Source organism: Nerophis ophidion, unplaced genomic scaffold, assembly GCF_033978795.1.
Source record: "Nerophis ophidion isolate RoL-2023_Sa unplaced genomic scaffold, RoL_Noph_v1.0 HiC_scaffold_33, whole genome shotgun sequence".
In the NCBI taxonomy this organism is placed as follows: domain Eukaryota; kingdom Metazoa; phylum Chordata; class Actinopteri; order Syngnathiformes; family Syngnathidae; genus Nerophis; species Nerophis ophidion.
In genome coordinates this window covers 72,502-93,475 of record NW_026906955.1, presented here as the reverse complement: position 1 = coordinate 93,475, position 20,974 = coordinate 72,502, and the positions used below count along the sequence as shown (strand labels likewise).

The 20,974-nt window shown below is 43.4% G+C and overlaps 1 protein-coding gene across 2 annotated transcripts; it reads left to right on the top strand.

The window, feature by feature from the left end:
- Nucleotides 1–1,958: 1,958 nt before the first annotated feature.
- Nucleotides 1,959–7,105, top strand: LOC133546590 (oocyte zinc finger protein XlCOF22-like). 2 transcript variants are annotated; one of them, XM_061892373.1, is made up of 3 exons: nt 1,959–2,474; nt 5,349–5,943; nt 6,064–7,105. In XM_061892373.1, exons 1-3 carry the CDS (start codon nt 2,288–2,290, stop codon nt 6,797–6,799), a joined length of 1,518 nt encoding a protein of 505 aa, XP_061748357.1. In that variant the 5' UTR covers nt 1,959–2,287; the 3' UTR covers nt 6,800–7,105. The 2 variants fall into 2 exon arrangements, with proteins under 2 accessions (XP_061748357.1, XP_061748356.1); XM_061892372.1 differs by having other exon boundaries at nt 5,349–7,105.
- Nucleotides 7,106–20,974: the final 13,869 nt, after the last annotated feature.

The window sequence follows — 20,974 nt, the reverse complement described above, 5'->3', positions numbered from 1 at the left end:
TAGGCAGAAAACCACTGACAGTAACTACAGTTGGTCGCTACATCTGTAAGTGCAAGTTAAAACTATACTATACATAGCCAAAGACATTTATCAACATCACCCAGAAACACTGGCGGCTTCACTGGGCCCCAGCTCATCTAAGATGGACTGATGCAAAGTGGAAAAGTGTTCTGTGGTCTGACGAGTCTACATTTCAAATTGTTCTTGGAAACTGTGGACGTTGTATATTCCAGATCAAAGGAGAAAAGAATCATCCTGATTTTTCTCGGCCCAAAGTTCAAAAGCCAGAATCTGTGATGGTATGGGGGTGTATTAGTGCCCAAGGCATGGGTAACTTACACATGTGTGATGGTATGGGGGTGTATTAGTGCCCAAGACATGGGTAACTTACACATCTGTGATGGTATGGGGGTGTATTAGTGCCCAAGGCATGGGTAACTTACACATGTGTGATGGTATGGGGGTGTATTAGTGCCCAAGGCATGGGTAACTTACACATGTGTGATGGTATGGGGGTGTATTAGTGCCCAAGGCATGGGTAACTTACACATCTGTGAAGGCACCATTAATGCTGAAAGGTACATACAGCTTTTGAAGCAACATATGTTGCCATCCAAGCAACGTTATCATGGACGCCCCTGCTTATTTCAGCAAGACAATGCCAAGCCACGTGTTACAACAGCGTGGCTTCTTAGTAAAAGAGTGCAGGTACTAGACTGGCCTGCCTGTAGTCCAGACCTATCTCCCATTGAAAATGTGTAGCGCAATATGAAGCGTAAAATACTACAACAGAGACCTCGGACTGTTGAACAACTTGTACTGCACATCAAGCAAGAATGGGAAGGAAGTCCACCAGAAAAGCTTCAAAATCTGGTCTCCTCAATTCCCAAACGTTCACTGAGTGTTGTTAAAAGGAAAATCCATGTAACACAGTGGTAAAAAATGCCCATGTGACATCTTTTTTGCAATGTGTTGCTGCCATTAAATTCGAAGTTAATGATTATTTGCAAAATAAAATAAGTTTCTCAGTTCGCACATGAAATATCTTGTCTTTGCAGTCTATTGAATTGAATATAAGTCCACCACCAGGTGTGAATGAATGATGGCTTCTCACTTCTTTTTGAAGCGCTTTGAGTGTCTAGAAAAGCACTACATAAATCTAATCCATTACTATTATTATTATTAAAATGATTTGCAAATCATTGTTTTCTGTTTTTATTTACCATTTACACAACGTTCCAACTTCACTGGTTTTGTAAGATATTATCTACAGCAAATGACATGTTTTTCTTTAGCACTTTGTGGTTCAGGTTCTTCATCACGTACACAGCTACTCCTCCTCCTTTGTGTTGCTTCTGTTGATGTGGTTTAGTTAATTCCCTTCCAGATCAAAATCTATTTATGTTTTATCATCAATCCATGTTTTTGGGACAGCGATCACTTTGAAGGGTTTGTGGAATTGTTCTAAAAAGTGCTTCATGTTGTTGTAATTTGCGTAAAAGCTTCTGCTATTGAAATCAATAATTGACAATTTGTTATCACACTTAATGTTGCTATTATATTGTTCATCTGGATAATAAGAACTAGGAGTGCGGGAAAAAATCGATTTGAATACGAATCGCGATTCTCATGTTGTGCGATTCAGAATTGATTGTCATTTTTTAAAAATTGATTTTTTTATTTTTATTTTTTAATTAATCCAACAAACCCCCGCACAGCGTTAGGTTAGGGTTAGGGATAGCACGAGAAGCGGCACAGTGCTTCTAGCGCATCGAGACGACTATGTCCATAAATAAAGAATCAAATATGTATTTTCTACGACGTGAATATTTCAAACTTAATAAGAAATAATAAGACTGACTTAACAGCGTTCTGCGCTTTTTTTCCTTCATCGAAGTGTTTTCACGACAGTTAACACGCTTGACGTTACAAGGCAGTAATGCTCATAGACAACACACTGCCTTGTAACGTCAAGTGTGCTAACTGTCGTGAAAGCACATCGACGCAGAAAGCCGCGAGCAGGACGCTAATAAGTCAGTCTTATTATTTCTTCTCCAGTTTGAAATATTGACGTCGTATAAAATACATATTTGATTCTTTAGTAGAGGATAAAGTCGTCTGGATGCGCTAGAAGCACTGTGCCGCTTCTCGTGCTATCTTTGCTTGTTAGTTAGCTTAGCTGGCTAGTTAGCTTAGCTTGTTAGCTGCTAACAGAAGACACAGAAGTTATCAACACATCGCTAAGTAGAGATCAAGTGTGAGAGTAAAGTGTTGTGATTGTGTGAAAATGTCTACATTACAAATGTTGAGAGCGTTGGTGGATCAGCGACTAACTGCTGCCGTTGAAGAAATATTTGTAGTGTTCGAAAGAACGATAGCAAAATACGAGGCGGAACTTTCTAGAACAAAAGGGGAGAACAAACAACTACTGGACGCTGTTGTCAAGAAACATCAAGTTGTTTTACACACAACAGGTTTGTTGACTTCTTACTCTCACATCTTTTCTAACACTATATTTGACTAATAACAAGAACATGACATTTGGAATATAAATGGCCTCAGTCTGGACCCCCTCTCCAGGGGCCCAGGCATAGACTGAATTGTATTTTTCCAGGTGATTGTGTATGTATGTAATGGGCTGAGTACACAGTCACCTTTATCATTATTTCTTAACATCAACCCTTTTTTCACCCTTTTTTCTGTCCACCACATTTTTCAACCCACTTCAACCGGGAAATCATTCCACTTAATTAGGACAAAAAAAATTCCAGGTTTTCCCAAAATTCTAGGAAGTCCGATTCAAACTGTTCAGCCTATTCGATAACCATGGGCTTTCCCTTGACCAATTCCAAAAATTCCCAGAATTCCACGTTTTCCGGGACATTTTTCTCCATTTAAAATGAATTAGCCATTTTTCAAAATTCCACCATTTCCACATTTTTCAACCAAGTCAAACCATTCCACCTTCAAAATATTCCAATAAATCTGGAAATTGAAATTACAACACTTTTCAACCCACCTCAACCGTTCCACCGTCAAATCATTCCTTTTAATCAGGAAGAAAACAAAGTTGTTTTTGAACTGGAAAAATTCACGGTTTTCCTGAAATTCCATAATACCATTTCTCAATTAAAAATGTTACGACTTCAACATTTCTGAACCGGTTTGAAAAATTCCAACACCAACCATTTCAACTCATTCAGAACATTCACATTTTTTTTAGCATTTTCAAAAAAATTCCCGCTTTCCCCGAAATTCTCCAAAAATTCCATGACATTTCCATTGAAAGGAATAAAATGAAAGTTCCACAACCCCCACATTTTTCATCTGATTAGAACCGTTCCAACTTCAAAATATTCAGTGTGGTCAGTTGGGGTGTGGGAAAAAATCGATTCCAGTATGAATCGAATCGAAAACGTTGTGCGATTCAGAATCGATTCTCATTTTTTAAATATCCATTTTTATTATTTTATTTAGTTTTTTAATCAATCCAGCAAACCACCACACAGCAATACCATAACAATGCAATCCAATTCCAAAAGCAAAGCTGAGCCAGCAACACTCAGAACTGCAATAAACAGCAATTGAGAGGAGACACAAACACCACACAGAACAAACCAAAAGTAGGGAATATTATCAACAACAGTATCAATATTGGTTATCATTTCAGCATAGCAGTGATTAAAAATCCTTCATTGACATTATCATTAGACATTTATAAAAATAATCAAAAAGAACAATAGTGTCACAGTGGCTTACACTTGCATGGCATCTCATAAGCTGGACAACACACTGTGTCCAATGTTTGCACAAAGATAAAATAAGTCATATTTTTGCTTCCTTTAATAGTTCAAACACATTTACATTATTGCAATCAGTTGATAAAACATTGTCCTTTACAATTATAAAAGCTTTTTTTTTATTTTTAAATCTACTACTCTGCTAGCATGTCAGCAGACTGGGGTAGATCCTGCTGAAATCTATGTATTGAATGAATACACAATCCTTTTGAATTGGAAAAATATCGTTTTTGAATGGAGAATCGAATTGAAAAAAATCGATGTATTATCGAATCGTGACCCCAAGAATCGATATTGAATCGAATTGTGGGACACCCAAAGATTCACAGCCCTAGTGTTCAGGAATTGTGTGCTCCCTTTCAACACTTATTAAAATCAATTCCTGGATTTTCTGGAATTCACCAGTTTTAGGGACATTTTCCCCATTCAAAATTAATTATCCATTTTTCAAATGTCCACAATTCCCACATGTTTCAAACCATTCCACCTTCAACACATACAATTCATCCTGGATATTCAAACAACCAGTTTTCCACATTCAACACATTTCCAGGAATTCCCGTTTTTTTCTAACCTTATTTCCAACCTTCTTTAGTGCGATGACTCCTTTCACATTGTTCAACCCATTTCAGCCGTTGCACTTTCAAAACATTTCTCTGAGTCAGGAGAAAAAAAGCATGTTGGTTTAAGAACTTTAAAAAAATCCCAGTTTTCCAGAAATTCAAATTCTTCAACATTCAAACTATTCTTACATTCATACTTCATTCTGTCAGCATTTCAGTTCAACTTCAGCATTGGAGCATTCACACACAATTATTTCAGGAATTGCTTCATCAAGTCAATATTATTATAATAATTAAATATAGCTTCTCAATTCTCACTGTAACACAATGTGAATGTCTAGAAACACACTAAATTCATTCAATATTACTATTATTAATAAGATAAACAAGTGATCTTTTTAAGGTGTAGTCAGTAATCTGATTAATTTTTCCCAGATTGATTGTGGCGACATTATCTAAATGAAAGCAAAACAGATTTAATCTTTTTTGGCCAACATGCGTGACTCTGTACGAGACAAGCGGTAGAAAATGGATGAATGGAGGGATGGATGTTGACTATTCTCATGCTATTTTTAGAGCAGACATGTCTCTAAAGATGAATGTGAAAATGACAGTAATTATAGTCCACCAGCAGGGGGAGCTCATCACTAATACTACTGCGTGGAGGCTGGCATGTGGTACATTATTTCCTGTGTGTGTATGACTTATTCAGAGGGAGAACAGCACACTTTCATGTATGGTGTCTACCATTAAGGATTGCAGGAATTACTTTGAGGATGTTTTTATATGAATAAGGTGGATTGGACGTTGGCCTGGGAAGACATTCCCCTGACAATCTTCTTCATGTGTCATCTGGAAGTACCCTGACTTCTGTGCGGGGAAACTGATGAGATTGTGGCATCATATGTTGGTGCAGGACAATGTCTCATGTGACTGAGCAAAGATGGACTTTTCTCAAGAATGTTTGTTTTCTCCTGTCCCGCAGACCTCGAAGAAGAACATCTGCCTTGTGAGCAGGAGGAGGAACCACATTCCTCCAACATACACGAGGAAGAAGAGGTACCACATTCCCAACACATCAAAGGGGGAGGACAGGAGCCAAAGCCCCCCCGCATTAAAGAGGAAGACAAGACACCACAGACCCGTAGTGTTAAACTGACCCTTCACATTAAAGGGCAAGCGGAGGACCCACTGATCTTACACATTAAAAAGGAAGAGGAGGACCCACTGACCCCCTACTTTAAAGAGGAAGAGGAGGAGCAAGAGGCGGTGCACATTAAAGAGGAAGAGGAGGAAGAGGGGATCAGTCAGCCTAAATGGTTGGAGGAGTTCCCAGTGACTGGTGTCCCTGTGAAGAGTGAAGATGATGAGGTGAAAGGTGAAAGTGAGGAGAGGGGAGGGGGGGAGCCTCCAAGCAGCAGCTCAACACAACACATGACAACAGAAGCTGATGGAGACCACTGTGGAGGATCACAAGCAGACAAGCTCTTAGCTCCACTATCAGATAGTGAGGACACAACCTCACACTCTCCTCACACTGATGATGATGATGCAACATTATCAGATAGTGAGGACACAACCTCACACTCTCCTGACACTGATGATGATGATGCAACATTATCAGATAGTGAGGACACAACCTCACACTCTCCTCACACTGATGATGATGATGCAACATTATCAGATAGTGAGGACACAACCTCACACTCTCCTGACACTGATGATGACGATGCAACATGTCACACTGACAACACTCACTTCACATGTTCTACCTGTCACAAAACGTTTAAATACCGTTGTCGTCTGAAAGCACACATGAGAACACACACCGGAGAAAAAGCTTTTATCTGCTCAATATGTGACAAAGGTTTTGGACAACGTCAAAATTTGGAAAGACACATGAGAACACACACCGGAGAAAAACCTTTCATCTGTTCAATATGTGGTAAAGGTTTTACAGAAAGTCAGAAATTGAAAAGACACATGAGAACACACACTGGTGAAAAACCTTTTTGTTGTTCAATCTGTGGTAAAGGTTTTACACGAGGTCAAAATATGAAAGTACACACTAGAACACACACTGGTGAAAAATCACATTCCTGTTCAATCTGCAACAGAAGCTTTTGTGACCGATCAAACCTTGTAGCACACATGAGAACACACACTGGTGAAAAACCTTTTTCCTGTTCAACCTGTGGTAAAGGTTTTACAAGAAGTACAGATGTGAAAAGACACAAGAGAACACACACCGATGAAAAATCACATTCCTGTTCAATCTGCAACAGAAGCTTTGCTGAACGATCAAAACTTGTAAGACACATGAGAAGACACACAGAAGAGAAAGTGTTGAGTTGCAGTGTGTGTGGTGAAAGATTGTCTTCTAAGTACCAGTGTAAGAAACACAAGTGTGCTGGTGAGAACAGCAGCAGCAAATGAAACTGCAGGATTTGAAATAAACTGTCCAGACTTTCATTTGGACTTTCTAACAACATCAGCACATATAACATGTGTCAGACTGTACCTGCTGGATGAGGTCACCTGTCTGCCAGCTTATCTGCAGACAGCAGTTGGGGAAAGTCCAGAGGATCCTGCCTGCAACATAAGAAGAGGAGCACAAGGGTGTAAATAAATATATATTCACAAGTATTAATAGTTGAGTCTTTTTAGTATTTATATTCTTTTGATATTTTCCAGCATAAAAGTGTTCTACATCGTTGCCAATAAAAGCTTCTGTTACCTGTAGTTTGAAGCATCACAATCTTCATGTTCTTGCATTGTAATTAAAAACATTGGTTGTAGCTGCTTCATTCTCAGCACTTCCTGATTAACTATTATCCTTTGGCGGACGATCCTCTCGCAGAATATGTTGGAGCTGGCGTCAAAGGTTGGACGATCCTCTCGCAGAATATGTTGGAGCTGGCGTCAAAGGTTGGACGATCCTCTCGCAGAATATGTTGGAGCTGGCGTCAAAGGTTGGACGATCCTCTCGCAGAATATGTTGGAGCTGGCGTCAAAGGTTGGACGATCCTCTCGCAGAATATGTTGGAGCTGGCGTCAAAGGTTGGACGATCCTCTCGCAGAATATGTTGGAGCTGGCGTCAAAGGTTGGACGATCCTCTCGCAGAATATGTTGGAGCTGGCGTCAAAGGTTGGACGATCCTCTCGCAGAATATGTTGGAGCTGGCGTCAAAGGTTGGACGATCCTCTCGCAGAATATGTTGGAGCTGGCGTCAAAGGTTGGACGATCCTCTCGCAGAATATGTTGGAGCTGGCGTCAAAGGTTGGACGATCCTCTCGCAGAATATGTTGGAGCTGGCGTCAAAGGTTGGACGATCCTCTCGCAGAATATGTTGGAGCTGGCGTCAAAGGTTGGACGATCCTCTCGCAGAATATGTTGGAGCTGGCGTCAAAGGTTGGTTCACTTCTGAAAGGAAAAAGAAACACAATATGTGCCAAAAGGTATGCAGTCAAGATTGTAGAACATACAAACAGCCTTTACATATGAAACAAATGTAATATTACGGAAAAGTCCATTCAAAAAGTGAAACTTTTATTTATACTCTATTCATTTCAAAATTATTGACACTGTATCTGTCATACATCTATTATATGAATTGTAATTTATTGGGTGTGTGTGTGTATATAATAGATAATGCAATTTAATAACTCACACTTCTTCACTAAGTGTTACATCAGACTTTGTCATGAAACTGCATGTTTACTGTCTAGAACAGGACTTGTGGTAGCGCACCTCCATGGCCACACCGTCTCTGTCTTCAATATGTCTGGAACAGGACTTGTGGTAGCGCACCTCCATGGCCACACCGTCTCTGTCTTCAATATGTCTAGAACAGGACTTGTGGTAGCGCACCTCCATGGCCACACAGTCTCTGTCTTCAATATGTCTAGAACAGGACTTGTGGTAGCGCACCTCCATGGCCACACAGTCTCTGTCTTCAATATGTCTGGAACAGGACTTGTGGTAGCACACCTCCATGGCCACACCGTCTCTGTCTTCAATATGTCTGGAACAGGACTTGTGGTAGCGCACCTCCATGGCCACACCGTCTCTGTCTTCAATATGTCTAGAACAGGACTTGTGGTAGCGCACCTCCATGGCCACACAGTCTCTGTCTTCAATATGTCTAGAACAGGACTTGTGGTAGCGCACCTCCATGGCCACACCGTCTCTGTCTTCAATATGTCTGGAACAGGACTTGTGGTAGCGCACCTCCATGGCCACACCGTCTCTGTCTTCAATATGTCTAGAACAGGACTTGTGGTAGCACACCTCCATGGCCACACAGTCTCTGTCTTCAATATGTCTAGAACAGGACTTGTGGTAGCACACCTCCATGGCCCCACAGTCTCTGCCTTCAATATGTCTGGAACAGGACTTGTGGTAGCACACCTCCATGGCCACACAGTCTCTGTCTTCAATATGTCTAGAACAGGACTTGTGGTAGCACACCTCCATGGCCCCACAGTCTCTGTCTTCAATATGTCTGGAACAGGACTTGTGGTAGCACACCTCCATGGCCACACAGTCTCTGTCTTCAATATGTCTAGAACAGGACTTGTGGTAGCACACCTCCATGGCCACACAGTCTCTGTCTTCAATATGTCTAGAACAGGACTTGTGGTAGCACACCTCCATGGCCACACAGTCTCTGTCTTCAATATGTCTAGAACAGGACTTGTGGTAGCACACCTCCATGGCCCCACAGTCTCTGTCTTCAATATGTCTGGAACAGGACTTGTGGTAGCACACCTCCATGGCCACACAGTCTCTGTCTTCAATATGTCTAGAACAGGACTTGTGGTAGCACACCTCCATGGCCCCACAGTTTCTGTCTTCAATATGTCTAGGACAGGACTTGTGGTAGCACACCTCCATGGCCACACAGTCTCTGTCTTCAATATGTCTAGAACAGGACTTGTGGTAGCACACCTCCATGGCCACACAGTCTCTGTCTTCAATATGTCTAGAACAGGACTTGTGGTAGCACACCTCCGTGGCCCCACAGTCTCTGTCTTCAATATGTCTGGAACAGGACTTGTGGTAGCACACCTCCATGGCCACACAGTCTCTGTCTTCAATATGTCTAGAACAGGACTTGTGGTAGCACACCTCCATGGCCACACAGTCTCTGTCTTCAATATGTCTAGAACAGGACTTGTGGTAGCACACCTCCATGGCCACACAGTCTCTGTCTTCAATATGTCTAGAACAGGACTTGTGGTAGCGCACCTCCATGGCCACACCGTCTCTGTCTTCAATATGTCTGGAACAGGACTTGTGGTAGCGCACCTCCATGGCCACACCGTCTCTGTCTTCAATATGTCTAGAACAGGACTTGTGGTAGCACACCTCCATGGCCACACAGTCTCTGTCTTCAATATGTCTAGAACAGGACTTGTGGTAGCACACCTCCATGGCCCCACAGTCTCTGCCTTCAATATGTCTGGAACAGGACTTGTGGTAGCACACCTCCATGGCCACACAGTCTCTGTCTTCAATATGTCTAGAACAGGACTTGTGGTAGCACACCTCCATGGCCCCACAGTCTCTGTCTTCAATATGTCTGGAACAGGACTTGTGGTAGCACACCTCCATGGCCACACAGTCTCTGTCTTCAATATGTCTAGAACAGGACTTGTGGTAGCACACCTCCATGGCCACACAGTCTCTGTCTTCAATATGTCTAGAACAGGACTTGTGGTAGCACACCTCCATGGCCACACAGTCTCTGTCTTCAATATGTCTAGAACAGGACTTGTGGTAGCACACCTCCATGGCCCCACAGTCTCTGTCTTCAATATGTCTGGAACAGGACTTGTGGTAGCACACCTCCATGGCCACACAGTCTCTGTCTTCAATATGTCTAGAACAGGACTTGTGGTAGCACACCTCCATGGCCCCACAGTTTCTGTCTTCAATATGTCTAGGACAGGACTTGTGGTAGCACACCTCCATGGCCACACAGTCTCTGTCTTCAATATGTCTAGAACAGGACTTGTGGTAGCACACCTCCATGGCCACACAGTCTCTGTCTTCAATATGTCTAGAACAGGACTTGTGGTAGCACACCTCCGTGGCCCCACAGTCTCTGTCTTCAATATGTCTGGAACAGGACTTGTGGTAGCACACCTCCATGGCCACACAGTCTCTGTCTTCAATATGTCTAGAACAGGACTTGTGGTAGCACACCTCCATGGCCACACAGTCTCTGTCTTCAATATGTCTAGAACAGGACTTGTGGTAGCACACCTCCATGGCCACACAGTCTCTGTCTTCAATATGTCTAGAACAGGACTTGTGGTAGCACACCTCCATGGCCACACAGTCTCTGTCTTCAATATGTCTGGAACAGGACTTGTGGTAGCACACCTCCATGGCCACACAGTCTCTGTCTTCAATATGTCTAGGACAGGACTTGTGGTAGCACACCTCCATGGCCACACAGTCTCTGTCTTCAATATGTCTAGAACAGGACTTGTGGTAGCACACCTCCATGGCCACACAGTCTGTCTTCAATATGTCTAGAACAGGACTTGTGGTAGCACACCTCCGTGGCCCCACAGTCTCTGTCTTCAATATGTCTGGAACAGGACTTGTGGTAGCACACCTCCATGGCCACACAGTCTCTGTCTTCAATATGTCTGGAACAGGACTTGTGGTAGCACACCTCCATGGCCACACAGTCTCTGTCTTCAATATGTCTAGAACAGGACTTGTGGTAGCACACCTCCATGGCCACACAGTCTCTGTCTTCAATATGTCTGGAACAGGACTTGTGGTAGCACACCTCCATGGCCACACAGTCTCTGTCTTCAATATGCAAGAGAATGCTACTGTCTTGCTTTATCCTGGCAGCGTTCATCAACTGGCCGAAAAATAAGATGACTAAATGGTTTGTATGTGTGTAAGTGCTACGTGTGTGTGTGTGTGTGTGTGTGTGTGTGTGTGTGCGTGCGTGCGTGCGTGTGTGTGTGTGTGTGTGTGTGCGTGTGTGTGTGTGTGTTTACCTGCTGAAAGCGTGTGTGCCTGTGAAAGATGGTCCTTCTGCTGTTTGCCCCCCACAGTAATTCTCTAGACGGCAGTGAGCAGAGGGCCAGCAGAAGTGAAAGGCAGGCCCGTCTTCTCATCTTAGTTTTTTTCTCTTTAGAATGTCACTTGTCGAGCCTGAAGCCTTGTCCGATGCCACAAACTCATCTTGACCCACATCCAGCTGTTTGGACAGTTCTTCAGCAGAATCCAAATGCTTCTTATCAATGAACCGCCGGTAAGAAGTGGGGTGAAGCCCGCCGTCATCAGAGATATCTTTAAAATTCAACATCCACACAGGATTTCCATGTCTCATCTTTAAATTCAACATCCACACAGGATTTCAATGTCTCATCTTTAAATTCAACATCCACACAGGATTTCAATGTCTGGGCTACTTTGAGACTCGCCATCACAGCAAAGTGCCGTTTTCAACAATTCCTGTAAGTATCTCACCTTCTGATAGTGAAATCATTCACTTCTTCATTCCTAACAGACGTAACACGTATGTAGCATAGTTTGTTATTTTTTCCAACTTTTTGAAGGTGTTTTAGAGTATTTTCCTCTTCATCGCTAGACGTTGTTGCAAGGGCGTAGAATTGTGTAGGGACGCTAGGGACACGTGACCTGCCAATACTGTGTAGTCACTATCAATACAAGAATTGTTTAGGGACACTAGGGACACGTGACCTGCCAATACTGTGTAGTCACTATCAATACAAGAATTGTGTAGGGACACTAGGGACACGTGACCTGCCAATACTGTGTAGTCACTATCAATACAAGAATTGTGTAGGGACGCTAGGGACACGTGACCTGCCAATACTGTGTAGTCACTATCAATACAAGAATTGTGTAGGGACACTAGGGACACGTGACCTGCCAATACTGTGTAGTCACTATCAATACAAGAATTGTGTAGGGACACTAGGGACACGTGACCTGCCAATACTGTGTAGTCACTATCAATACAAGAATTGTGTAGGGACACTAGGGACACGTGACCTGCCAATACTGTGTAGTCACTATCAATACAAGAATTGTGTAGGGACACTAGGGACACGTGACCTGCCAATACTGTGTAGTCACTATCAATACAAGAATTGTGTAGGGACACTAGGGACACGTGACCTGCCAATACTGTGTAGTCACTATCAATACAAGAATTGTGTAGGGACACTAGGGACACGTGACCTGCCAATACTGTGTAGTCACTATCAATACAAGAATTGTGTAGGGACGCTAGGGACACGTGACCTGCCAATACTGTGTAGTCACTATCAATACAAGAATTGTGTAGGGACACTAGGGACACGTGACCTGCCAATACTGTGTAGTCACTATCAATACAAGAATTGTGTAGGGACACTAGGGACACGTGACCTGCCAATACTGTGTAGTCACTATCAATACAAGAATTGTGTAGGGACACTAGGGACACGTGACCTGCCAATACTGTGTAGTCACTATCAATACAAGAATTGTGTAGGGACACTAGGGACACGTGACCTGCCAATACTGTGTAGTCACTATCAATACAAGAATTGTGTAGGGACACTAGGGACACGTGACCTGCCAATACTGTGTAGTCACTATCAATACAAGAATTGTGTAGGGACACTAGGGACACGTGACCTGCCAATACTGTGTAGTCACTATCAATACAAGAATTGTGTAGGGACACTAGGGACACGTGACCTGCCAATACTGTGTAGTCACTATCAATACAAGAATTGTGTAGGGACACTAGGGACACGTGACCTGCCAATACTGTGTAGTCACTATCAATACAAGAATTGTGTAGGGACACTAGGGACACGTGACCTGCCAATACTGTGTAGTCACTATCAATACAAGAATTGTGTAGGGACACTAGGGACACGTGACCTGCCAATACTGTGTAGTCACTATCAATACAAGAATTGTGTAGGGACACTAGGGACACGTGACCTGCCAATACTGTGTAGTCACTATCAATACAAGAATTGTGTAGGGACACTAGGGACACGTGACCTGCCAATACTGTGTAGTCACTATCAATACAAGAATTGTGTAGGGACACTAGGGACACGTGACCTGCCAATACTGTGTAGTCACTATCAATACAAGAATTGTGTAGGGACACTAGGGACACGTGACCTGCCAATACTGTGTAGTCACTATCAATACAAGAATTGTGTAGGGACACTAGGGACACGTGACCTGCCAATACTGTGTAGTCACTATCAATACAAGAATTGTGTAGGGACGCTAGGGACACGTGACCTGCCAATACTGTGTAGTCACTATCAATACAAGAATTGTGTAGGGACACTAGGGACACGTGACCTGCCAATACTGTGTAGTCACTATCAATACAAGAATTGTGTAGGGACACTAGGGACACGTGACCTGCCAATACTGTGTAGTCACTATCAATACAAGAATTGTGTAGGGACACTAGGGACACGTGACCTGCCAATACTGTGTAGTCACTATCAATACAAGAATTGTGTAGGGACACTAGGGACACGTGACCTGCCAATACTGTGTAGTCACTATCAATACAAGAATTGTGTAGGGACACTAGGGACACGTGACCTGCCAATACTGTGTAGTCACTATCAATACAAGAATTGTGTAGGGACACTAGGGACACGTGACCTGCCAATACTGTGTAGTCACTATCAATACAAGAATTGTGTAGGGACACTAGGGACACGTGACCTGCCAATACTGTGTAGTCACTATCAATACAAGAATTGTGTAGGGACGCTAGGGACACGTGACCTGCCAATACTGTGTAGTCACTATCAATACAAGAATTGTGTAGGGACACTAGGGACACGTGACCTGCCAATACTGTGTAGTCACTATCAATACAAGAATTGTGTAGGGACACTAGGGACACGTGACCTGCCAATACTGTGTAGTCACTATCAATACAAGAATTGTGTAGGGACACTAGGGACACGTGACCTGCCAATACTGTGTAGTCACTATCAATACAAGAATTGTGTAGGGACACTAGGGACACGTGACCTGCCAATACTGTGTAGTCACTATCAATACAAGAATTGTGTAGGGACGCTAGGGACACGTGACCTGCCAATACTGTGTAGTCACTATCAATACAAGAATTGTGTAGGGACACTAGGGACACGTGACCTGCCAATACTGTGTAGTCACTATCAATACAAGAATTGTGTAGGGACACTAGGGACACGTGACCTGCCAATACTGTGTAGTCACTATCAATACAAGAATTGTGTAGGGACACTAGGGACACGTGACCTGCCAATACTGTGTAGTCACTATCAATACAAGAATTGTGTAGGGACACTAGGGACACGTGACCTGCCAATACTGTGTAGTCACTATCAATACAAGAATTGTGTAGGGACACTAGGGACACGTGACCTGCCAATACTGTGTAGTCACTATCAATACAAGAATTGTGTAGGGACACTAGGGACACGTGACCTGCCAATACTGTGTAGTCACTATCAATACAAGAATTGTGTAGGGACACTAGGGACACGTGACCTGCCAATACTGTGTAGTCACTATCAATACAAGAATTGTGTAGGGACACTAGGGACACGTGACCTGCCAATACTGTGTAGTCACTATCAATACAAGAATTGTGTAGGGACACTAGGGACACGTGACCTGCCAATACTGTGTAGTCACTATCAATACAAGAATTGTGTAGGGACACTAGGGACACGTGACCTGCCAATACTGTGTAGTCACTATCAATACAAGAATTGTGTAGGGACACTAGGGACACGTGACCTGCCAATACTGTGTAGTCACTATCAATACAAGAATTGTGTAGGGACACTAGGGACACGTGACCTGCCAATACTGTGTAGTCACTATCAATACAAGCGCTGCCCATAATGTTTAGTCAATGATTCTGGCACAGAAAGGGTTAAATGTCGCTTTCTGCTACAAGTCCCGCCTCTAAGCTAAATGTCGCTCCCTGATTGGTTGCCATTTTCATGCTAACTTACGTGTGATTGGCTGTCCCCGCTGTCACTCCTTCTGCTTGTAAACGCTAGACTACATGCTAGTTGCTAGCGAGCGGGGGGAAGGATCCAAGATGGCGCCGTGAACGGTCGTACATGCGGGAGCAGCATCTAAAAAAAGGAATATAACCTTGCAAAAACTGGTCCTGCATAATTATAAAAAGCCGAAATAGTTTATTTATAGTATTTGGATCATTTTATCATACTTTTGGCTGGACTTTGACGACTGCTTCTTCGAACTTTGGCGATGTCTTCCGGCTCGAAAAGGAAAGATATGGCGAAGAAAATGGCGGATAACGATACAACTGAACATTCAAACTTGCTATTGAAGAACTGCCATGACTATTTCATCGGTGGAGACAGCATGAAAGTGCATCTCATTAGTGAAGAAAATCTCCCTTCCCTACCAGTAACAGCGGAGAAGCCTCCCACCAAGAAAGGTAAAGAAGAAATGGACAACAGTGACATTGTTGCTACGCTATCCGCGCTAATTAATGCTCGCTCGGAGGAGTTGAAAAAGTTGATCCAGGCCAATGCTATTCCAATTGCTAGCGGAAATGCCAAAGTGGAAGAAATTTGCAAACAAGTAAGCGAGATTATGGGGAGAGTGTGTGGGCTGTGGAGGGGGACAAGAAGCTAATCAATACACTTGAAGAACGCATCACCGAGATGGAGAGATATTCAAGACGATGGAACCTGAGACTGCACGGTGTGGAGGACAGAGTTCTACGTGATATTCAAGACGATGGAACCTGAGACTGCACGGTGTGGAGGACAGAGTTCTACGTGATATTCAAGACGATGGAACCTGAGACTGCACGGTGTGGAGGACAGAGTTTTACGTGATATTCAAGACGATGGAACCTGAGACTGCACGGTGTGGAGGACAGAGTTCTACGTGATATTCAAGACGATGGAACCTGAGACTGCACGGTGTGGAGGACAGAGTTCTACGTGATATTCAAGACGATGGAACCTGAGACTGCACGGTGTGGAGGACAGAGTTCTACGTGATATTCAAGACGATGGAACCTGAGACTGCATGGTGTGGAGGACAGAGTTCTACGTGATATTCAAGACGATGGAACCTGAGACTGCATGGTGTGGAGGACAGAGTTCTACGTGATATTCAAGACGATGGAACCTGAGACTGCACGGTGTGGAGGACAGAGTTCTACGTGATATTCAAGACGATGGAACCTGAGACTGCACGGTGTGGAGGACAGAGTTTTACGTGATATTCAAGACGATAGAACCTGAGACTGCACGGTGTGGAGGACAGAGTTCTACGTGATATTCAAGACGATGGAACCTGAGACTGCACGGTGTGGAGGACAGAGTTCTACGTGATATTCAAGACGATGGAACCTGAGACTGCACGGTGTGGAGGACAGAGTTCTACGTGATATTCAAGACGATGGAACCTGAGACTGCACGGTGTGGAGGACAGAGTTTTACGTGATATTCAAGACGATGGAACCTGAGACTGCACGGTGTGGAGGACAGAGTTCTACGTGATATTCAAGACGATGGAACCTGAGACTGCACGGTGTGGAGGACAGAGTTCTATGTGATATTCAAGACGATGGAACCTGAGACTGCACGGTGTGGAGGACAGAGTTCTACGTGATATTCAAGACGATGGAACCTGAGACTGCACGGTGTGGAGGACAGAGTTCTACGTGATATTCAAGACGATGGAACCTGAGACTGCACGGTGTGGAGGACAGAGTTCTACGTGATATTCAAGACGATGGAACCTGAGACTGCACGGTGTGGAGGACAGAGTTCTACGTGATATTCAAGACGATGGAACCTGAGACTGCACGGTGTGGAGGACAGAGTTCTACGTGATATTCAAGACGATGGAACCTGAGACTGCACGGTGTGGAGGACAGAGTTCTACGTGATATTCAAGACGATGGAACCTGAGACTGCACGGTGTGGAGGACAGAGTTCTACGTGATATTCAAGACGATGGAACCTGAGACTGCATGGTGTGGAGGACAGAGTTCTACGTGATATTCAAGACGATGGAACCTGAGACTGCATGGTGTGGAGGACAGAGTTCTACGTGATATTCAAGACGATGGAACCTGAGACTGCACGGTGTGGAGGACAGAGTTCTACATGATATTCAAGACGATGGAACCTGAGACTGCACGGTGTGGAGGACAGAGTTCTACGTGATATTCAAGACGATGGAACCTGAGACTGCACGGTGTGGAGGACAGAGTTCTACGTGATATTCAAGACGATGGAACCTGAGACTGCACGGTGTGGAGGACAGAGTTTTACGTGATATTCAAGACGATGGAACCTGAGACTGCACGGTGTGGAGGACAGAGTTCTACGTGATATTCAAGACGATGGAACCTGAGACTGCACGGTGTGGAGGACAGAGTTCTACGTGATATTCAAGACGATGGAACCTGAGACTGCACGGTGTGGAGGACAGAGTTCTACGTGATATTCAAGACGATGGAACCTGAGACTGCATGGTGTGGAGGACAGAGTTCTACGTGATATTCAAGACGATGGAACCTGAGACTGCATGGTGTGGAGGACAGAGTTCTACGTGATATTCAAGACGATGGAACCTGAGACTGCACGGTGTGGAGGACAGAGTTCTACGTGATATTCAAGACGATGGAACCTGAGACTGCACGGTGTGGAGGACAGAGTTTTACGTGATATTCAAGACGATAGAACCTGAGACTGCACGGTGTGGAGGACAGAGTTCTACGTGATATTCAAGACGATGGAACCTGAGACTGCACGGTGTGGAGGACAGAGTTCTACGTGATATTCAAGACGATGGAACCTGAGACTGCACGGTGTGGAGGACAGAGTTCTACGTGATATTCAAGACGATGGAACCTGAGACTGCACGGTGTGGAGGACAGAGTTTTACGTGATATTCAAGACGATGGAACCTGAGACTGCACGGTGTGGAGGACAGAGTTCTACGTGATATTCAAGACGATGGAACCTGAGACTGCACGGTGTGGAGGACAGAGTTCTATGTGATATTCAAGACGATGGAACCTGAGACTGCACGGTGTGGAGGACAGAGTTCTACGTGATATTCAAGACGATGGAACCTGAGACTGCACGGTGTGGAGGACAGAGTTCTACGTGATATTCAAGACGATGGAACCTGAGACTGCACGGTGTGGAGGACAGAGTTCTACGTGATATTCAAGACGATGGAACCTGAGACTGCACGGTGTGGAGGACAGAGTTCTACGTGATATTCAAGACGATGGAACCTGAGACTGCACGGTGTGGAGGACAGAGTTCTACGTGATATTCAAGACGATGGAACCTGAGACTGCACGGTGTGGAGGACAGAGTTCTACGTGATATTCAAGACGATGGAACCTGAGACTGCACGGTGTGGAGGACAGAGTTCTACGTGATATTCAAGACGATGGAACCTGAGACTGCATGGTGTGGAGGACAGAGTTCTACGTGATATTCAAGACGATGGAACCTGAGACTGCATGGTGTGGAGGACAGAGTTCTACGTGATATTCAAGACGATGGAACCTGAGACTGCACGGTGTGGAGGACAGAGTTCTACATGATATTCAAGACGATGGAACCTGAGACTGCACGGTGTGGAGGACAGAGTTCTACGTGAAGAGGTGATCCGAGTTTGCCAGGCTCTGCTGCCGTCCGATGCTGAACGCTTCCCCAATGTTATCGACACCGTGCACCGTCTTGGAATGAAGAAACCGAAAGGTAACAGGTGTGTTTTGCTGCAGTTTTCCTCCCGGGTGCACAGAGCTGCAATTTGGGCCGCTGCCAAGAATTCCTCCTTCCTACGTGACAACGGATTACGCTTCGCCGAGGATCCCTGCAAAGTGGACAGAGATGCAAGAATGAAGTTATGGCCACTGGTAGATGAAGCTCGCAAGGCAGGGAAAATCCTCTATTTTGTAGGCGGTCGTGCTTTTATTGAGAAAAAAGAAATCCTTCCTCCAATCTGAAGATTCACCTTTCGGGCTTTAACTTTCTCTTGACTGTACTTTGGTAAAATAAAAGGATGGATAGATGAGGAGTCACAACTCACGCACCAGCCAGTTTTTTTTTGCACTTTCTGAACTTTCATGTGATGTTGTTCCCGCAGCGTCTAGTTGCTTTCTTTCTAACTCAAAGCATTTTCTAATTCCAATGGTTTTTCACTTAAATCTGTCTTTATCTATAGTTTCTCTCAACGCCAGGGGGTTAAGGCAGAACTTGAAACGCAAAGCTTTATTTTTATTTCTTAAACAATGTAGAACAGATTGATGTTTTTTACAGGAGACACACAGTATGAATGATGATGTCAAGTTTTGGAGATCTCAATGGGGTAATGAGATATATTGCTCTCATGCATCACAGCGTTCTGGAGGAGTTGGCACATTCAAAAACAAAATTACAGGAGTCTTATTGCATCATAGTGATTATGATAAAAATGGCCATTATATTTGTCAGGTTTTTGAGATTCAGAAAACAAACTTTATAGTTGCTAACATTTATGGATATAACTCTGTGCCTGACAATACTATTTTATTTAATGAAGTGCAAAATACAATTTTACATTGGCTTGCCAAATTTCCAAATGCTTATATACTTGTGGGAGGTGACTTGAATACTGTCATCGACAATTCACTTGATAGATGGCCACCAGGCTCTCAAAGTAGTGTCAGCTCAAATCTGAAGTTATTAATGCAAAGGTTTGATTTAATTGATGCCTGGCGATATAAAAATCCGAATAAGACATCCTTTACCTGGTCCAATAAATCAGGCTCAAGAAAGTCTAGAATAGACATGTGGTTCATTTCTAAATCACTTCATAGGGCTATTCAGATTCACATCTCTTTACATCCCTCTCACAATCCTTCAAAAAGCTCATACTGGAAACTCAACAGTTCAGTTTTATGTCATGAAACAGTCAAAATTAGGATTAAAGATCTAATAAAAAATTTTCTTAATGAAGCCAAAACCCAAAATAATTATTTTACTAATTGGGAACTCCTTAAATATGAGGTAGGTAAATTTATTAGAAAATATTGCAGCAATCTAGCTAAGAATAAGCGTTCTGAGGAGGAAAATGTGATTTCCATCATTACTGCATTATCCTCTTTATGTCCAGATAATATGTCAGCAGAAGAAAAAGAAAGTCTCTTAGAAAACCAAAATAAATTGGACAAAATGTATCAATCAAAAGCAGAAGGAGCTTTTGTAAGATCTAGAAAACAATGGCTGGAGGAAGGTGAACAAAACTCTGCGTATTTCTTTCGTTTAGAAAAATGTCAGGCTCAAAATAACACCATTGATCAATTGAAAATAAATGATGTGGTTTGCAATGACGCAAAACAGATTGCAAATTTTTGTTCTCAATTTTACAAAACATTATACAATAGTCAATACTCTGAAAGTGATGCTGTTAAGTTTATGGATACCTTAACTGAAACTAAATCAATCAGCACAGCTGACCAAGTATTCTGTGAGCGTCCAATCTGTCTCAAGGAAGTAGTGGAATCAATTAATAGTTTAAAA

Coding starts and splice junctions, on each gene's coding strand:
- LOC133546590 (XM_061892372.1), top strand. CDS start 2,288: ATGTCTACATTACAAATGTTGAGAGCGTTGGTGGATCAGCGACTAACT. Junction 2,475..5,348: donor AGTTGTTTTACACACAACAG/GTTTGTTGACTT, acceptor CCTGTCCCGCAG/ACCTCGAAGAAGAACATCTG.